Raw genomic sequence first — 15,338 nt, 5'->3', positions numbered from 1 at the left:
GTGGCTTTCAAAATTCGATTCTGAAAGTCGTATATTTTGTTGTTTGGTTCGATCATGATTTATTGACCCTCTCTCCTAATGTTGGACTTGTGGGGTTCCATTTTTCATGGTTATAGCACTATTATCATGAGCATTACTTTGAAAAATCTTTGATGATGATTTCAGAGGCAAAAGTGTTTTAAATTTGCAGATGTCTTTGAATGTGAGGTTGACTATTTAAAAAACTGTTGACTGCAGCAGAGGTTTATGGTTATTTTAGCCACCATCAGGCCGGCTGTTCAAGGGGCATCTTCCTAGGGTCCAGCCTCAGTGTTGCCTCTCATGGGTGTGTGACGCTGGGCAGTTAGTGACCTCGCTTGCAGAATGCGGTAACCGCATGGCCTGTCTCCCGCGGTCCCTGGAGGATTCAGGCGAGGCAGTGAGGAGTGCCTCTGCGATGCTCGTCACCTGCTGCTGCTGTCGTCGTTATTTTTACCTTTCTTTTTGAACTGAATTTCTAGTTTCTGTTTGATGGGTTCCATTGTTTTAAACGTTTGCAGGATTTATATGCATTATAGTCTTTGCAAATATTTTCTCCATTTTATCTTTTGCCTTTTAATTTGGTACATATTGTTTTGGATCTTGCAAGGCTTTTTTGAATCGTGCATAAGCCCATTCTTCCTTTGATTAGTGTAAAAATTCTGCACAGCCTGGAGGGCCCCAGACCCTGCCCTCTGAGGGTCCGTTCTCTCTTTCGAGGCTCGGTGCTGCTTTTGCATGTCTCCACACCAGACCAGAGGTTTCAGGCTTTAGTTGTGTATTTTGTTATGAAAATGTATGTCCCTTCCCTAATATAAAATTTCTTACTCGTGAACTTTTATCAAAGATTTCTCAGTTATTGTCACCCACTTATTCTTTTAGATGTATTTAATAAGTTCTTGGCCAGATTTTAAAATATTTCATTTGGAGTTTGATCAGATTTGTATTAAATGCATGCATTCATTTAGAAGGACTCGCTACCTTTTTATTTAGGGTTTGGGACAATCTCTCCGTTTGTTCGTTTCCTCGCTGTCTTTGGGGGAAGCGGAGGATCCTGGAGCTTTCTCCACTCGTCGGTACTTCGCTTTCGAGTTGCCATAGTGAGTAGATTCTTTTAGATTGTTTCTATTATCTGTTAGATCTGTTCTATATACTGTAGAGTTTTTGCAATCTGTTTTCATTAAAATGTGGACTAAATAATAAACATTCAGCGCTTACTCTGTAAGGTATAATAGAAAATGTTGAGGGGATAAAAAGGAGTTATGGGCCTTAGAAACTTACTTCTTCCTACCAGAGATGTAGGGCTCACCTCGTCAGCAGCAGAGCCCGATGAGCCCAGACAACCTCTCTAAGAAATTCTTTTAAAGTTCTTATTGTTTGTTTTAGATATTTTCACTTATAGCTTATTATCTCATTTTTATTGTTGCGGTTCTGGAAATAGATGACTTTTTTCGTTCCTTGATACTAATTGCTTTCTGTGTTTCTGGGTCAGCTTATTCTCTCTAAGCATTTATCATAACAGGAAGACATTAGGAATAGTACAGTCCCATCTGGGTGGTGATTTCCTAGAAAAATTAGGACAGCTAATTCCTTGCAGCATCTTCATCAGTGGCTGTTAGCACATTTTCCTGCCCTGTGCCTCTGGTGACCCGTGAAAAGTTGGCATTACAAGTGACCGTTCGCAGGGCGGGAGGCCCCGCTCCGCCTGCAGGATGTCCTGGCAGAGCTCACCAGGAGTGGGTGGCACTTCACGCATAGGCAGGACAGCGACAAGACCGTGACGCGACGGGGGGGGGGGGGGGCTCGTGCGAACATCGTGTAGACCTTCACGGTGGTGGCAGCGGAGCGCTAGGCCGAGGCCCTTGCAGCCGCACAGGCCGTGCCCCGAAGCTGGCCCCGCCGTGGCACAGGACGCGTGAGGGGAGCCCCGCGGCTGCGGGCAGCGCTGGCTGGGCCCTCGGCATCTCTCTCGCCTCTCTGGACTCTGGCTTCCGTTTGAGATGTGACCTCACATTTCGATTGGTTCTTTCTCTTTGGTGATTTGAATTCTTTTAATCATTTAAAAGGGAGGATCTGAGTTCTTCATTTTGTTTAGATTTTTGTTTTCAAAGACATCATTTAAATAAGCTGTTGTGACTTTTTCAGAGGTATTAAGGCAATTGTGGAAGTAGAATCTCTTAAAACACGTAGCTTGAGGAAGATAAGTCTAATAAGAAACACAAGTAAGAGGTTTCCTAGTTTTCACTAAAAAAATGTGAGTTTCACTAAAAAAGCTTTGGTGTGAGTTTGCTGGTGTTTGGACTCCAGCTGTCTGTCCTGCACGTAGAGCTCAGATCCCCCGCCTCTCAGCAGCCAGGGGTCCCGCGCCTTCCTCCTGCCGAGCCGTTCGGGTTTCTTCGCGGTCTTCCGGCTCTTTGTTCCCTTCCCAGCTTGACTTGCTGGGTGCACAGCCTGCGCCGCACTGCCAGCCGCCTCGTCCTCCGTAGCCCCCCAGAATCCCTGTCCCTGTCCCCCCGCGGCCTCCCTCTCCTGGAAACTGGAACGCTGCTCACCCTGATGTTGCTCTTCTCACTGCTTGAAGGATCAGCAGGTCCTTGGTGGGGATTACAAACGCGCGTCCGCTGGGGCTGTCCTTTCCAAGTCAGCCCCCCCACCCCCATCCCACGCACGAGTCTCCTTGCGTCCCGTTGGCCCTGGCCGGGTCATGAACTCGTCCCTAACTCAGTCCTGTGGCCAGATGGATGGGTGATGCAGAGCTGAGCTCGGCTTCTACTACCTGAGGCACAGGGACTGACGTGGGTGTGTTTCTCAGAGTAATCCCAGAAAATACTGAGCAAGAGAAGCAGGCTGGGTGTTGGAGGGCCCAAAACAAATAGCCGCGTACTGTCTCCTTAAACTTCTTCGGAAGGACTGGTCTGGAAAAATAATTTATACTCAAATGGACTGGACTGATGGAAAGTCGGTGCAGAGGCATGCAAAGTAGCACTGGGTCTTGTGAAAACACCAGCCTGAACCTTTAAATGCATCAATGGAAAAGCTACTTTCAAACACTGTTGAATTAATGAACAGTGAATTTTTAAAGTCTAAGTACATACTTTATTCTTTTTAAAATCAAGTTAATTGTCGTCAATATCAGAAAAGGTGCCACCACAAAGGCAGCTCGTTCGGGTCCTGGTTAACGTGAGAAAAGTAGAGACCCAGCGGCTCCAAAGATTATAGGAGATTTTAGCGATGTCATCACATCCTGAACTGGGGACGGACGCTTCCATTTTCCAGTCTCTTACGTACAACTCCAGCTCGTGTGACTTTTGCAACCTATATAACAAACAAAAATGGGGGAGAGAATTCTGATCCTTATCGTGTTCAGAGACCTTCTCTCTTTTGATATTCCGTGATCTATGTCTATATATAGCTACTTAAGTTGCATGTAGGTCAGAGATTTGGAAAATAACAGATATCTGAAAATAATTAGCTGAGAAAAAGAGAAAAGCCATGTATATGCCTTGAGATTCGTGTTAGATACCTAAGAGAGAATGGGAAATACTAAAGATTTTCTGTCCTTAAGAGTTAGTGCCAATTCTGTTTGATCATTAGAGTCTAATGATTATACCATCTTTTTATTAATTATTCCTCTGTAGTATCAGGTCTCTGCAGCTTTAAAATATTAATACTCTGTGGCAAATATTGTCGAGTTCATTGGGTCTCCCTGCCACTTTACTGAAGATTTACACATCCACCTGGGGTCGCTGCTCTGGCCGCCCCATTTCTTCATTAGGTTACTGAGCTGGTCTCTCAGACGCGATCCAGGGCTCTGTCCCAACCCTCATCAGGTTGTGGTGTTTTTCCTGCTTCAGGCACTTGTGACCTGACTCGACACTCTTCACTCTTCTTTTTCTTTGCCTTGGGAAAGTCAGTCATTCACGCATTCAACCCGCCTCTCCTTCCTGCATTCCTTACCTCCCACCTTTTCTGTGTTCTCTTTATTAGGCCAAAAAAAACCAAAACAAAACAAAACAAAAGAAACCCAACTCTCATCGTAGCTGAGAAGTGAGAAATGCTGTCTTCAGTAGTGCTGTTGATACATTGCGGAAGACGTGACCTCGGTTCCCAAAGGCCACAGGTCACTCGGGGTCACAGCTCTAACAAGCAGGAACAACTCATGTGACTAAACGTGGAGGTGGTGCAAAGGGGTTCAGGAAAGGGAGAGGTTAGTGGAGGTAGAAGCGTGCTGTCAGCCACGAAGGTGACAGAGTGCGAGGACACGGACTGGGGCTCGCCCAGAGTTACGGGGCGCATAGGAGGGAGCAGCTGGCGCGGGAAGCAGAGGGGGCTTCGGAGGGAGGTCGCCACTGCCACCTGCTCACCTTTATTGAGTGCTGCTGCTTCTGTAACCTTTTATTTTGATGTAGTTTCCAACTTAGACAAAATTCACGAATGGTACAAGAACTTCTGCATACATTTTCCTGCTTTTTTCACCCTGGATTAGTGTCACTTGTCCTAGAACATCACACACATGGGATCATGCAGCGTGTACTCTTGTTTCTGGATTCTTCCCTGCACTCTTTGGTGTCCAGATTCTTTCAGCAAACTGCCCTTGAGTTTCATCTGTACTGTTGCAGGTATTGTCAGTCGTTCCTCATTATTGAGGAGTTGGTTCCATCAACTGAACGTGCTATACTTTGCTCACTCATTTTCCTGTTGATGGACAGGAAATTTGGGTTGTTTTCTGTTTCAGACTATTGTGAATAAAGCTGCTTTGGAATTCTTTTGAAGTCCATTTTGTGGACACATGTTTTCATTTCTCTTGGCTAAATACCTAGGATGAAGTGTTGGGTCTTAGGGTAGGTCTGTGTATTAAAAATTGCCAATGTTTTTTCATGTATAAGAAAAATTTATGCATAAGAAATTGCCAAACTGTTTTTAGAGGGGTTGTGACATTTTATACTCCCATCAGCACTGTGTGAGTGTTCTGGTCGCCCCATTTCCTGACCAGCGTTCGATGTGATTAGCCTTTTACATTCTAAATGATCTCCCGTGTGGCGGTTGTGGTAGCTCATGGTGGCTTTGATTCGCTTCCCTGATGGGCATTAATATTAAACACTTAATGTGCTTATTACCAGTCATTTGCATATCTTTTTAAAGCATCTCTTAATTCTTTTGCCTTTGTAAAAAGAAGTTGTTTGTCTCTCTATTCCTGAACTGTAGGAGTTCTTTACGTTCCTTCTGGATACCGGTCCTGTGGCAGATACATGCTTTGCAAATATTTTTTCCTGGTCTAGGGCTTGCTTACTCACGTTCTTAGTGGCATCTTTTAATGATCAGAAGTTTCTCATTTTGATGAAATCTAATTTATCAGTTTTTTTTATTTCATGGTTATTTTCTCTTTTTATGTCTTAAAAACTTTCCACGTGCCAGGTTACAGAGCAGAGATATTCTCTTTTCCAGCTGTTTATGATTTTAGCTTTTACATTGTAGGTCTACGATCCATCCTTAATTAATTTTGTGTAAAGTATGAGGTAAGGGTTGAGGTTCATTTTATTTTCCCATGTGGATAGTGAAGACTTTCTGTTCTCGTTGAGTTATTCCGATGTCTGTGTCAAAAGTCACTTGTAAGCGTCGGTGTCTTCCTGGATCCCGTCGTTCCACTGTTGATCTATTTGTGTGTCTTTACAGCAATACCATTGCGGTAGCTCTATTGTAAGTCTTTTAAAAAAATATTCTTTTATTCTTCAGTTACAGTTAACATACAATATTATATTAGTTTCAGGTGCACACCATGGTGATTAGACATTTATATAACTGGAAGTGATCACCCTGATAAATCCAGTGCCCATCTGATACCACACATAGTTCCTACAATACTACTGACTATATTCTCCATGCCATACTCTACATTCCCATGACTATTTGGTAACTACCCATTTGTACCTCTTAATCCCCTCCCCCATCCCCCCAACTCCTCCATCTGGCAGTCATCAAAATGCTCTTTGTATCTAAGAGCTTGTTTTTGTTTTGTTTATCCTGTTCTCTAGATTCGCATGTAAGTGAAATCATGTGACATTTGTCTTTCTCTGCCTGACTTACTCCACTCAGCACAGTACCCTCTAGGTCCACCCACGTTGTTGCAGATGGCAAGATTTCAACCTTTTTTCTTTTTTTTTTCAGATGGCTGAGTAATAGTCCGTCGTATGTATGTGCCACCTCTTTATCTGTTCAGCCGTTGCTGGACACCCAGGCGGCCTCCATATCTTGGCTACTGTAAATAATGCCGCAGTGAACATATGGACGCACACGTCCCTTTGACGCAGTGTTTCTTTGGATAAATACCCAGAAGTGGGATTGCTGGGTCCTTCTTTGTCTCTTGTTAGAGCCATTGTTTAAAGTCTATTTTGTCTGGTATAAGTATTGCTACCCCAGATTTTTTTTATTCCCATTTTCATAAAATATCTTTCCATCCCTTTACTTTCAGTCTGTGTGTGTCTTTCGATCTGAAGTGATTCTCTCTCAGGCAGCATATGTAAGGGTTTTGTTTGCTTAGCTATTCAGCCACCCTATCTTTTGATTGGAGCATTTAATCCATTTACATTTAAAGTAATTATTGATAGATATGTAGTTACCGTCAATTTATTATTCATATTTCGACCTGTTTTTCTTCTTCATAAAGAAACCCCTTTAACATTTCTTGTAATACTGGTTTGATGGTCATGAACTCCTTTATCTTTTCTTGCCTTGGAAGCTCTTTATCTGTCCTTTGATTCTAAATGTTAGCCTTGCTGAGTAAAGTCATCTTGGTTGTAGGTCCTGGCTTTTCATCACTTTGAATATTTTGTGCCAAGCCCTTCTGGCCTGCATGGTTTCTGTTGAGGAGTCAGCTGACAGTCTGTGGGAGCTCCCTTGTAGGTAACTCATTGCTTTTCTCTTGCTGCTTCTAAGATTCTCTTTGTCTTTAACCTTTGGCATTTTAATTATGACGTGTCTTGGTGCGGGCCTCTTTGGTTCATATCGTTTGGGATTTTCTATGCTTCCTGGGCATGTATGTCTGTTTCCTTCACTAGGTTAGGGAAGTTTCCCATCATTATTTCTTTAAATAGGCTTTCAATTCCTTATTCTCTCTCCTCTCCTATCGATACCCCTATGCTGTGAATATTGGTATTCTTGATGTTGTCCCACAGGCCCTTTAAATTATCCTCATTGTTTTATTTTTTTTTCTCATTGCTATTCTGATTGGGTGATTTTTGCTACCTTCTCTTCTAAATCGCTGATGTGTAGTAAGTCGAAGTCAACTTTTTTCTTCAAGATCATGTAGCTGTTTCAGGTTCTTAGCATAGAATCATCATGCCAAACTTTAATATTTATTCATTAATACTGATTATAAATTATTTAAATGCCTGCTGGGGTTATGCTTGCGATTGCATTCAATCTGTGGTTCAGTTTTGGTAAGTGGCCATCTTAACAATGTTGAGCCTTGCAGTCCATGGACATAGCCTGTCTCCTTTCTGCCTGGCAGTGGATGGCTCTTTCGATAAAATGTGATTGTTGAGATGATGCATGTAAGATGCTTAACACACTTAGCCCGACATACATAATAACCTGCCCTGTCATGTTAATATTTATTACTAATTCCATTAATCTTCACAAAGCCTTATAAAGTACCTTCTATTTGTATCCTTATTTTACTCAGCTTGGAGTTTGACTATGGCTACACAGCTAGTTGAATGGCCAGCAGGATTGGTATGAGATCCTTATGACTCTCAAGGCTGTGCTTGTAAGTGCATGTCCCTGGAGCCTTGAATGGCATTTCCCTGCGTTTTGGGGATGGTCTTACGCGTTGGGTTAAGGTTAGGATTTATTCCGAATGGTTTAAGAAGCACAGGAATTCAATAAGGGTATGCTAGCTCATGGTGAAGGAACCCAGGTCACTCATGACCTGGTCATAGAGCAGGTTGGAATGGGCGATCCTGAGCATGGGACCCCCAGGTGGAGGAATCACCAAGCACTTTGGGGAGCTATAAATGGTTCGCCAGCACATTTTGCCTGCTAACATCTGGATTTTTCTCTGTTGGCAGTGAAACGAAAGTGCAGCCTCATGAGAATAGAAGGCCACATGGTAAACTCCCGGCTCGTGGTCAAACTAGCAGGCGATTGCGCTGCCCCTTCTGTATGTTTTTGTCTGTTGTGACACGGAGTCTAGATGCAGAACAAGGTTTCCATTGTGTCTTTGCCACTTACTTACCTGCAGTGTGGCTTTGGGCAAGGAGCTGTCAACCTCTCTGTGCATAGTTTTCTCACCTGCGGATTCAGAAAGCCGTAATACCTAATTAGCAGGGCTATTTTAAGGTGTTTTTTTAAAGTAGTTTTTTTAGCTACCGTGCATAAAGTGCTTCACACAATGCTTCGTGTACAATAAGTACTCAAAGAAATTATATATTTTATACACACACATTTCCACACATACGTTCGGCGCGCACATTGTTTACGTGTGGGAAGGGCTCTTTTGTCTCGGGGAAACAAGCGGTTACAAAAGGTTGGCGGAAAGGCTGACCTTTTAAGATGCTGCAAATGCTACAGAACTTGTTGTAAAGGGGATGATTTCCAGCGATGACAGAATAGCGGCAGCCCTTGCTTCCTGCAGAGCCGCCGTGTTTATTAGCCCGGACCGCTGCCACTGAGATGCTATTGGCTGTTGTACTTCGGGATCCATTTCCCGCGGCGCCCGGAGGACAGCCACATGGAGAATGTTCTGTCTGGCGCCGTCGCCGCCAGCACGCACGCAGGCGGCCGGTCGGAGGCCTGGCTGCTGCACGTGGCTGCGCCGTGAAGGGGAGCAGGGCAGAGCTGTGCCGGTGCCGGCACCATTACCTGCCATTGCCGCGCCTCCTCCCTCCCCGGCTCAGCCCCTCCCGCCTCTGGCGAGCCCCGCCCCGCTGCCTGGGAAGGGTCAGTGTCACTGGCACTGGCTCCCACACCTGGAGGGCGGGGGCAGCTGCACAGTTCTTGCTAATGACTCAGCAGCCTCTGTCCTTGGAACGAAAGTCAGACTGTGGGCATCCGGCCGCGTGCAGCCCGGGCCAGCGGCGCCCTGGCTTCCCCCTCGGCTGCACGCGCGAACACCGCCCGGTTCGGAACGGGGCTCCGGCTCCCACGGCCGCGCGGCCTCGGTGTTACCTCGGCCCGTGAATGTGCCACCCTGGGGTCAAAGGACGCTGGCTCTTCTCCTTTCTCCTTCTGTCTGCCCAGCCTGGGACTCACGCCTGACTTCTGTCCGGGTGCCGCTCTCCGAAGGCTTCCGAACCAGTGGAGGTGCGGTTACGCTGCCGCGCGATGGTGGGCACGTGGAGCTCTGCTGCACGAAGGCCCCTCCCGGGCGCCGGGCGCTCACTGCGGGCTCGGCTGGCCGCTGGTGGCCAGGCCGCCCTCAGCTCGAGCTGCTCCGACGAGGGGCCGGCCTCCGGTCTCAAGCACGTGCAAGGGCTTTGACTTGTTTACACACGTGTGCAGAAGTGTTTACTTTAGGTGTGCGTCCGTGTGCAGCGGCCCTCACACCCCTGTCGCTCCCTCACACTCATTGTCCTTTCTGGGCCATCTCTGCGGTCCGCTTTCTTAGGTTCCACAGTTGTGGTTTCCCGTGTTCACTGAGGTCAGCTTCAGCAGATCAGAGGACCCCCTGCCCCTGTGACGGGGTGGGTACAGCTCACCCCCACAGCTCCCGGCTCACCTTTAAGGTCACTTTCCCGGAGCACCGGCTCACTCCTCTGTCTCTGGACTGCAGACACACTGCCCCAGCCTCCCCGCCGGCCCTGTTAGCTGTGGCAGCTCGTTCCTCCATCCGAGACTAGTAGTTGCCATGTGAGGCATTCTTCATGGTACAGCAAACTTGAGGAATCTTGACTTGTTGCCCAGCATTGGTATATAGTAATCTAAAAAATATTAAATCTTTTCAGGATGTATTGAAAATGGATATGTGAAGCTCATTGCGATAAGGTTTAATAATAACACAGAACACCTACCTCTTATTGGAAAAGTTGGCTTCTCCTGGAGAACTGATATTTTTGACGGCTATGTAAAGGTAACTTGTTTTCTTTTCTTAAAGTAACCTGGTCTTTGTATAATAATAATTTTAAAAAACATGCCTGTCGATGTATATGTATGTACTGTTTTTAAAGTCCTGGAATTATTAGTCTGGTGTCTGAAGAGTTAAGCACGTCCTCAGCCATCGGCAGCCAGTCGATTCATTCGTCAGATGCTTCGTGAGCACCTTCTGTTTGTGGCGGGGCGTAGTGGAGAGGACAGGCAGGTGGCACGCAGCAGCATTCTGAACAGTGTTGGCGGCACCCCTGCACTCCCTCGAAGCCCCCCCATTGTCTGGTTTGTGGAGAAAGAGAGGGCCTGTAGGTGGACCAGGCAAGTAGCGTTTGCTCAAAGCGTCTTAATTACTCGTCCACCCATTTAAAATTTATTGCAGTTATGACTTCAGGACACAGACGTTTCCTTGGACAGTTAAATCAATTTATGTCTCTATCAGAAATTAGCTGCATGGGTGGGGAGTTGAATTCGCGGTTGGGAGCGGGCAGGGAAGGCGGGCGGAGGGGCGTCCTCACGGTTTCATGTCCTTCTCGGGCCCCTGTGCCTGTGGGCGCCTGGGCTCGCATGACTCTCCCGCTTTGTTCTGTGGGATGAGCAGGATTCTCATGTTCAGTGGGCTCGAGCTCCCATGGGCCTCCCGCGTTGTGGCTTTGTCATGACATGAGTGCATGGGCACCGCGTCAGAACTACTAACGATGACGGCTGCGCCCAAGAGCGGTGTTAACACTGAGCGTCAAGAGGGCTTAATCAGCATTCAGTGCAGTTGACCCTTGAACAACGCAGAGGTTAGGGGCTCTGACCGCAGTGTAGTTGAAAATCCATGTTTAACTTTTGAGTCTCCAAAAACTTAACTGCTAATAGCGTGCTGTTGACGGAAGCCTCGTTGATACCAGAAAGTCGATTAACACATATTTTGCATATTGTATGTACACATACTGCAGTCTTACACTAAAGTAAGCTGGAGAAAAGAACGGGCTATGAAGAAAATCATAAGGAAGAGAAAACACATTTACAGTATGTACTGATAAAACCCGCCTGTAAGTGTACTTGTGCAGTTCAAACCTGTTGTTCGGGGGTCAGCTGCATCATCTCTAGGGTCACTTGCTAATTGGTATGATGAGATACTTTATTAATTCTATTTGTAAACAGATATTTAAACTTTGGTAAAGATTATGTTTATCACGCACAAAAGAATGTTAAGACCACAGGCCTGACTTTTTAAAAATGGATTCAGATGGGTCTTATAAAAATATGTACTAAAATAAAATATTGAAATGAAAATAGACTTTGAGGACCAGGAAATGCAGAATAGAAATATGGCAGACGTAGAGAGTCGGCATCATTTTGAAAATACTTGTCCGGTCTCTCTGGGAGTTGAGCGCAGGACGAGAGCCGTTACTGAGTTCTCAAAGGGCAGTGCAGTCACTGCGCCGAGAAGCGAGCTTCATCCGGGCTCTGCTCATTAAACACGGTCCCCCGTGGGCGGACTCTGGGGCGGACGCGGCGCTGTCTGGGCAGTCCTGTAGCATGTTAGCGGAAATGCAGCGACAGATTTCTCGCAGCAGCTCTTGGAGAAGCTGCGGGTATGGCTTCAGAATGAGCTCCAGGCACTGGGTCTTTGGTCAGCGGTCCCCACCCTTGTCGGCACCGGGGACCTGTGCTCCTATCAGACTCTAAGGCCTGATGACCTGAGGTGGAGCTGAGGTGGTGATGCTGGCGCCGGGGAGTGGCTGCAGATACAGATGAAGCTCCACTGGCCGGCCCGCTGCTCACCTCCTGCTGTGTGGCCTGGTTCCTAACAGGCCAGGGCCTGGGACTGGTCCACAGCCCCAGGCTTGGGGACCCCTCTGTAGGCCACCTAACCAGTGTGACTGTGACTAATGCGTGCAGGCTTCGAGCAGAAAGGCTTGATCTCAACACGGGATTTTGAGTCCCGAAAGTCGGGAATGGACTGCGTGTCCCCTGGACAGCTTTCCGCGCAGTTCGTCCTCACAGGGGGGCCTTGAGAGAAGCCTGGCGGTGCCGCGGGGCTCGCCCCGCCCCCGGGCCTGCAGGTGGCCGCGGTCGGTTTGCACTGTGCTCCTTGTTTGGGTTCAGCATCAGGACCAAAGCGTGTTCAGTGTTTGCAGAGAACAGAGGTCGGGCTGGGTGTCAAATCTTGTCTCTGCCCTGCGGATCATGAATTTCCCCCAGGCTCCTCAAGCCCTAACCATACTGAGACCATAAAACGGACTTTGAGAAATCAGGTTCAAGGAGTTAAAAATTCTTTGTAAGCAAGGACACATGATAGAAAATTTTCTTAGGAACATATAATTATTAAAAACCAGCAACCCCCCTGCTTTTCCTGGAAACTGTAGCAGCAGCCTCCCCAGAAGGAGCCTCCTGACACTGTCATTTACAGTGCTCAGCAGAGCCCAGGCCAGGAAGACAGTGTGTCATCCAGACCTGCGGTTCTGGTGACAAGGACAGAAAACGAAACAGGAATATTGACGATGACAGATGGAGAGGAACTTCCTGCAGCACCGCATTGTCGGAAGGGACATGAGCTCGCGGAGGGCGTCTCAGAGGCCCACCTAGCTCACTGCCCCAGAAGACGCTCGTCAGGGGTGCACACGAGTGTGGGGCCCTCGAGCCGACGTGCGGGCGCGGGGCCGTTCACGTACAAGGCAGCCGTAGCTGGAGCACCCGGACTTCAGTTTCAGCAGCGCGTAGTTTTTTATATGAGACGTCATTCAGCTTTAAAAACGTCATTGTAAGCAGATCAGATTCTTCCTTTTTTTCCTAAGCCAGATTATGATATCAAACACATTCAGAGACGCTTACGGTGGCTGGCGCGTCGTCAGGAACCCGCACGGGACGGTTGCCGCGTGACTGGTCGCCGCGCCGTCTGACAGGGTGGTCGGGAGTGGCCGGGCGCCCGTGGGAGGCGCGCGCCGCAGTCTCCACGCTGACTCAGGGCAGAGCGCGCTCCCGCCGTGTCCCCTCCCGACCGGGCACAAGCGCCGGCTGCTGCTCCCCCCTTCGGTCAGCCTTTCTTGTCCTCGTGCCTTTTACTTTTTTCTCTCAGGCCTTGGCATTTCTTAGTTGCAGCAGAGAAGGGACCTCGCGTTACTTTAATGTTACTTCTAAGTCCATGTGGAGTTTGGCGTCCATTTTAGTTTAAGCTGGATATTTCAGTGCAGACGACTCTGGTTCCGCTTTGCGCTGGAGTGGCTGAGTTCAGCAGGACCCACCTGTGGGCGCAGCTCAGGGTTGACGGGCTGTGAGGCCCCCACACCCAGGAAAGGTGCTTTGGCGAACTCGCTGGCGAGCAGGGCAGTGGGGTGGGTGACTGAAGCCGATGGCGCCTTCAGGAGCCTGGCAGGCCCGTGCGCACGTGGTGGGCACTGCCCGGACGCCGAGCCGTGGACCCGGAGAGGGGGCGCAGGTAAGGACCCCCCGCCCCCCCTGCCCCCCACTAGTGTAGGGCGCAGGCCAGGGCAGTAACAGCCGTGTCTGGAAAGGTAAGCGTTGGAGGTTGGCCTTGTCAGCCTGCTTGGCGTGTGTGACATGTTGAGAAGCACAGGTCGCAGCATCTTTCCACAGCACGAGAAGGTGGAGCCGGCAAGGTGTCCATCAGCGAGCGGGTGGGCAGGCGAGCACGGTGGGGGCACCCAGACAGCGGACTAGTGTTCCTCCTTGAGAAGGGACGATGTTCCGACGCAGGCTGTACCACGGTGAGCCGCGAGGACACGTTCTCTGAAATGAGCCAGGCACAGGAGGACACACCCTGTCAGATTCCCCTCGCAGGGGGGGGGGGGTGTCTCTGGAGGAATCAGATTCAGAGACAAGAGGTAGGAGGACGGGCGCCGGGGCCTGTGGACGGGGGCGAGGTGCTGTTCTTCAGTGAGTCAGGAATTTCAGGTTTGTGAGAGAGAGAGAGTTCTGGAGATGACAGTGGTGACAGCTGCACAGCAGCGTGAACGTGCTTAATGCCACCGAACTGTCCCCTAAAAATGCGCGAGATGGTAAGTTTTAGGTTATGTGTATTTTGCCAAAATTAAAAATAAATTCTAAAATATAGCTCAGTAGTAGTATTAATAATTATTAGTATGTCAGACTGTCTCCCCCACCCCGAGTCAAGTCGCATACAGCAGTGTCTGAACCTGACACGCTGCTTCTCCCCAGATGGTCTCCTGTGACGGGGAGGGAGGAGGTTGGACCCTCGGCCCTGCCTGCTGCCCCCAGGCTCTGGCTTCTGCTCCGCTTTCTTCCCTCGCTCCCTTCCTGTGAGCTGGTAGCACTGACCATTGAAGGCTGTACCATCTCTTCACCAGTGGGCAACAGTCACCGATATGCCACGCGCCTCTGCTGGTACCGGTCACCGCGCGGGGCTGGCGGAGACGCGGGGACGGACCGGGCCGACCGATCTGCGCAGGACGCGTCCTGCCCTCCGTTCCTGGCGGTGACGGACCGTGCCGCGCTCCTCTGGCCCTCTTGGTGTGTGTTCCCTTTCCCGTTCCCTCTCCTCTGCCCTCTTACTCATCGTCATGACAGGCTTCGTTTATACATTCGCGCATGTGTTAGCTAGACTCGAAAGCCAGGTCGAATCGGCCGTCCTGTCCTGACACTCATGAATGTCTGTGCTTATTTTGTAGAGTTGTTCTATAATGGACATAACTCTTTTGGATGAACATGGGAAACCCCGTTGGTGTTTCAGTTCCCCGGTTTCCATGAGCTCTTCTCCCAGCCCCTCTGACGGTCCTAATTTCTTGGGACAGACATACTGTGTTGACTACATGGACTCGACAGGACAAGTGCACATGGAGCTGGTGTGGATCGAAGAGACAGAAGAATACTTCATTGTCAGCCTGGTCCTTTACCTCAGCACAGCAAGGATACACCACCGGTTTGGGACTCGATACTAACCGTTAGCCGTAGGTGGAATGTTACTGTCGCCATTTGTTTATTTTGGACTTACCAGTTTTGTTGTTGGTGTTGGAAGTTAAAATAAAGCAGTAGTCTGTCCGTTGCCTTATTTCACATTAGAAATTATGATTCTTGAGTTATTTTAAAGTTAATGTTTAGAGGGTTAAGTTACATTTAAAAAACATGAACATAGCACATCCTGATGAAAAGTCGTATAAAATGAAAAGGAAAAAGGTACTTACTTCTGCCCTTAAAATTGAAAAGAAAACAAGAAATTCTGCTTTAAGCATGTGATCATCGTGTGTCTGTATAGATAGGTTCTTTTTTCC

General features: G+C 48.2%; 1 protein-coding gene across 6 annotated transcripts in view; it reads left to right on the top strand.

The window, feature by feature from the left end:
* The window catches only part of FBXO15 (F-box protein 15), a 73,365-nt gene extending 58,242 nt beyond the window's left edge, over window positions 1-15,123 (top strand). For 5 of the 6 annotated variants that reach the window (XM_016148389.2, XM_016148390.2, XM_036230140.1 and 2 more), the window contains 2 exons: window positions 9,960-10,084; window positions 14,739-15,123. In XM_016148389.2, coding sequence (XP_016003875.2) covers window positions 9,960-10,084; window positions 14,739-15,008 — 395 coding nt within the window. In that variant the 3' untranslated portion in view covers window positions 15,009-15,123. Of the gene's footprint in view, window positions 1-9,959; window positions 10,085-14,268; window positions 14,581-14,738 lie in introns of all 6 variants that reach the window. The other variant, XR_001597345.2, reaches the window with a different exon arrangement.
* The last annotated feature ends 215 nt before the right edge of the window (window positions 15,124-15,338 follow it).

Source organism: Rousettus aegyptiacus, unplaced genomic scaffold, assembly GCF_014176215.1.
Source record: "Rousettus aegyptiacus isolate mRouAeg1 unplaced genomic scaffold, mRouAeg1.p scaffold_m13_p_12, whole genome shotgun sequence".
Classification (NCBI taxonomy): Eukaryota; Metazoa; Chordata; class Mammalia; order Chiroptera; family Pteropodidae; genus Rousettus; species Rousettus aegyptiacus.
The sequence above is the reverse complement of the archived record's forward strand: the minus strand, read 5'-3'. Positions and strand labels throughout refer to the sequence as shown.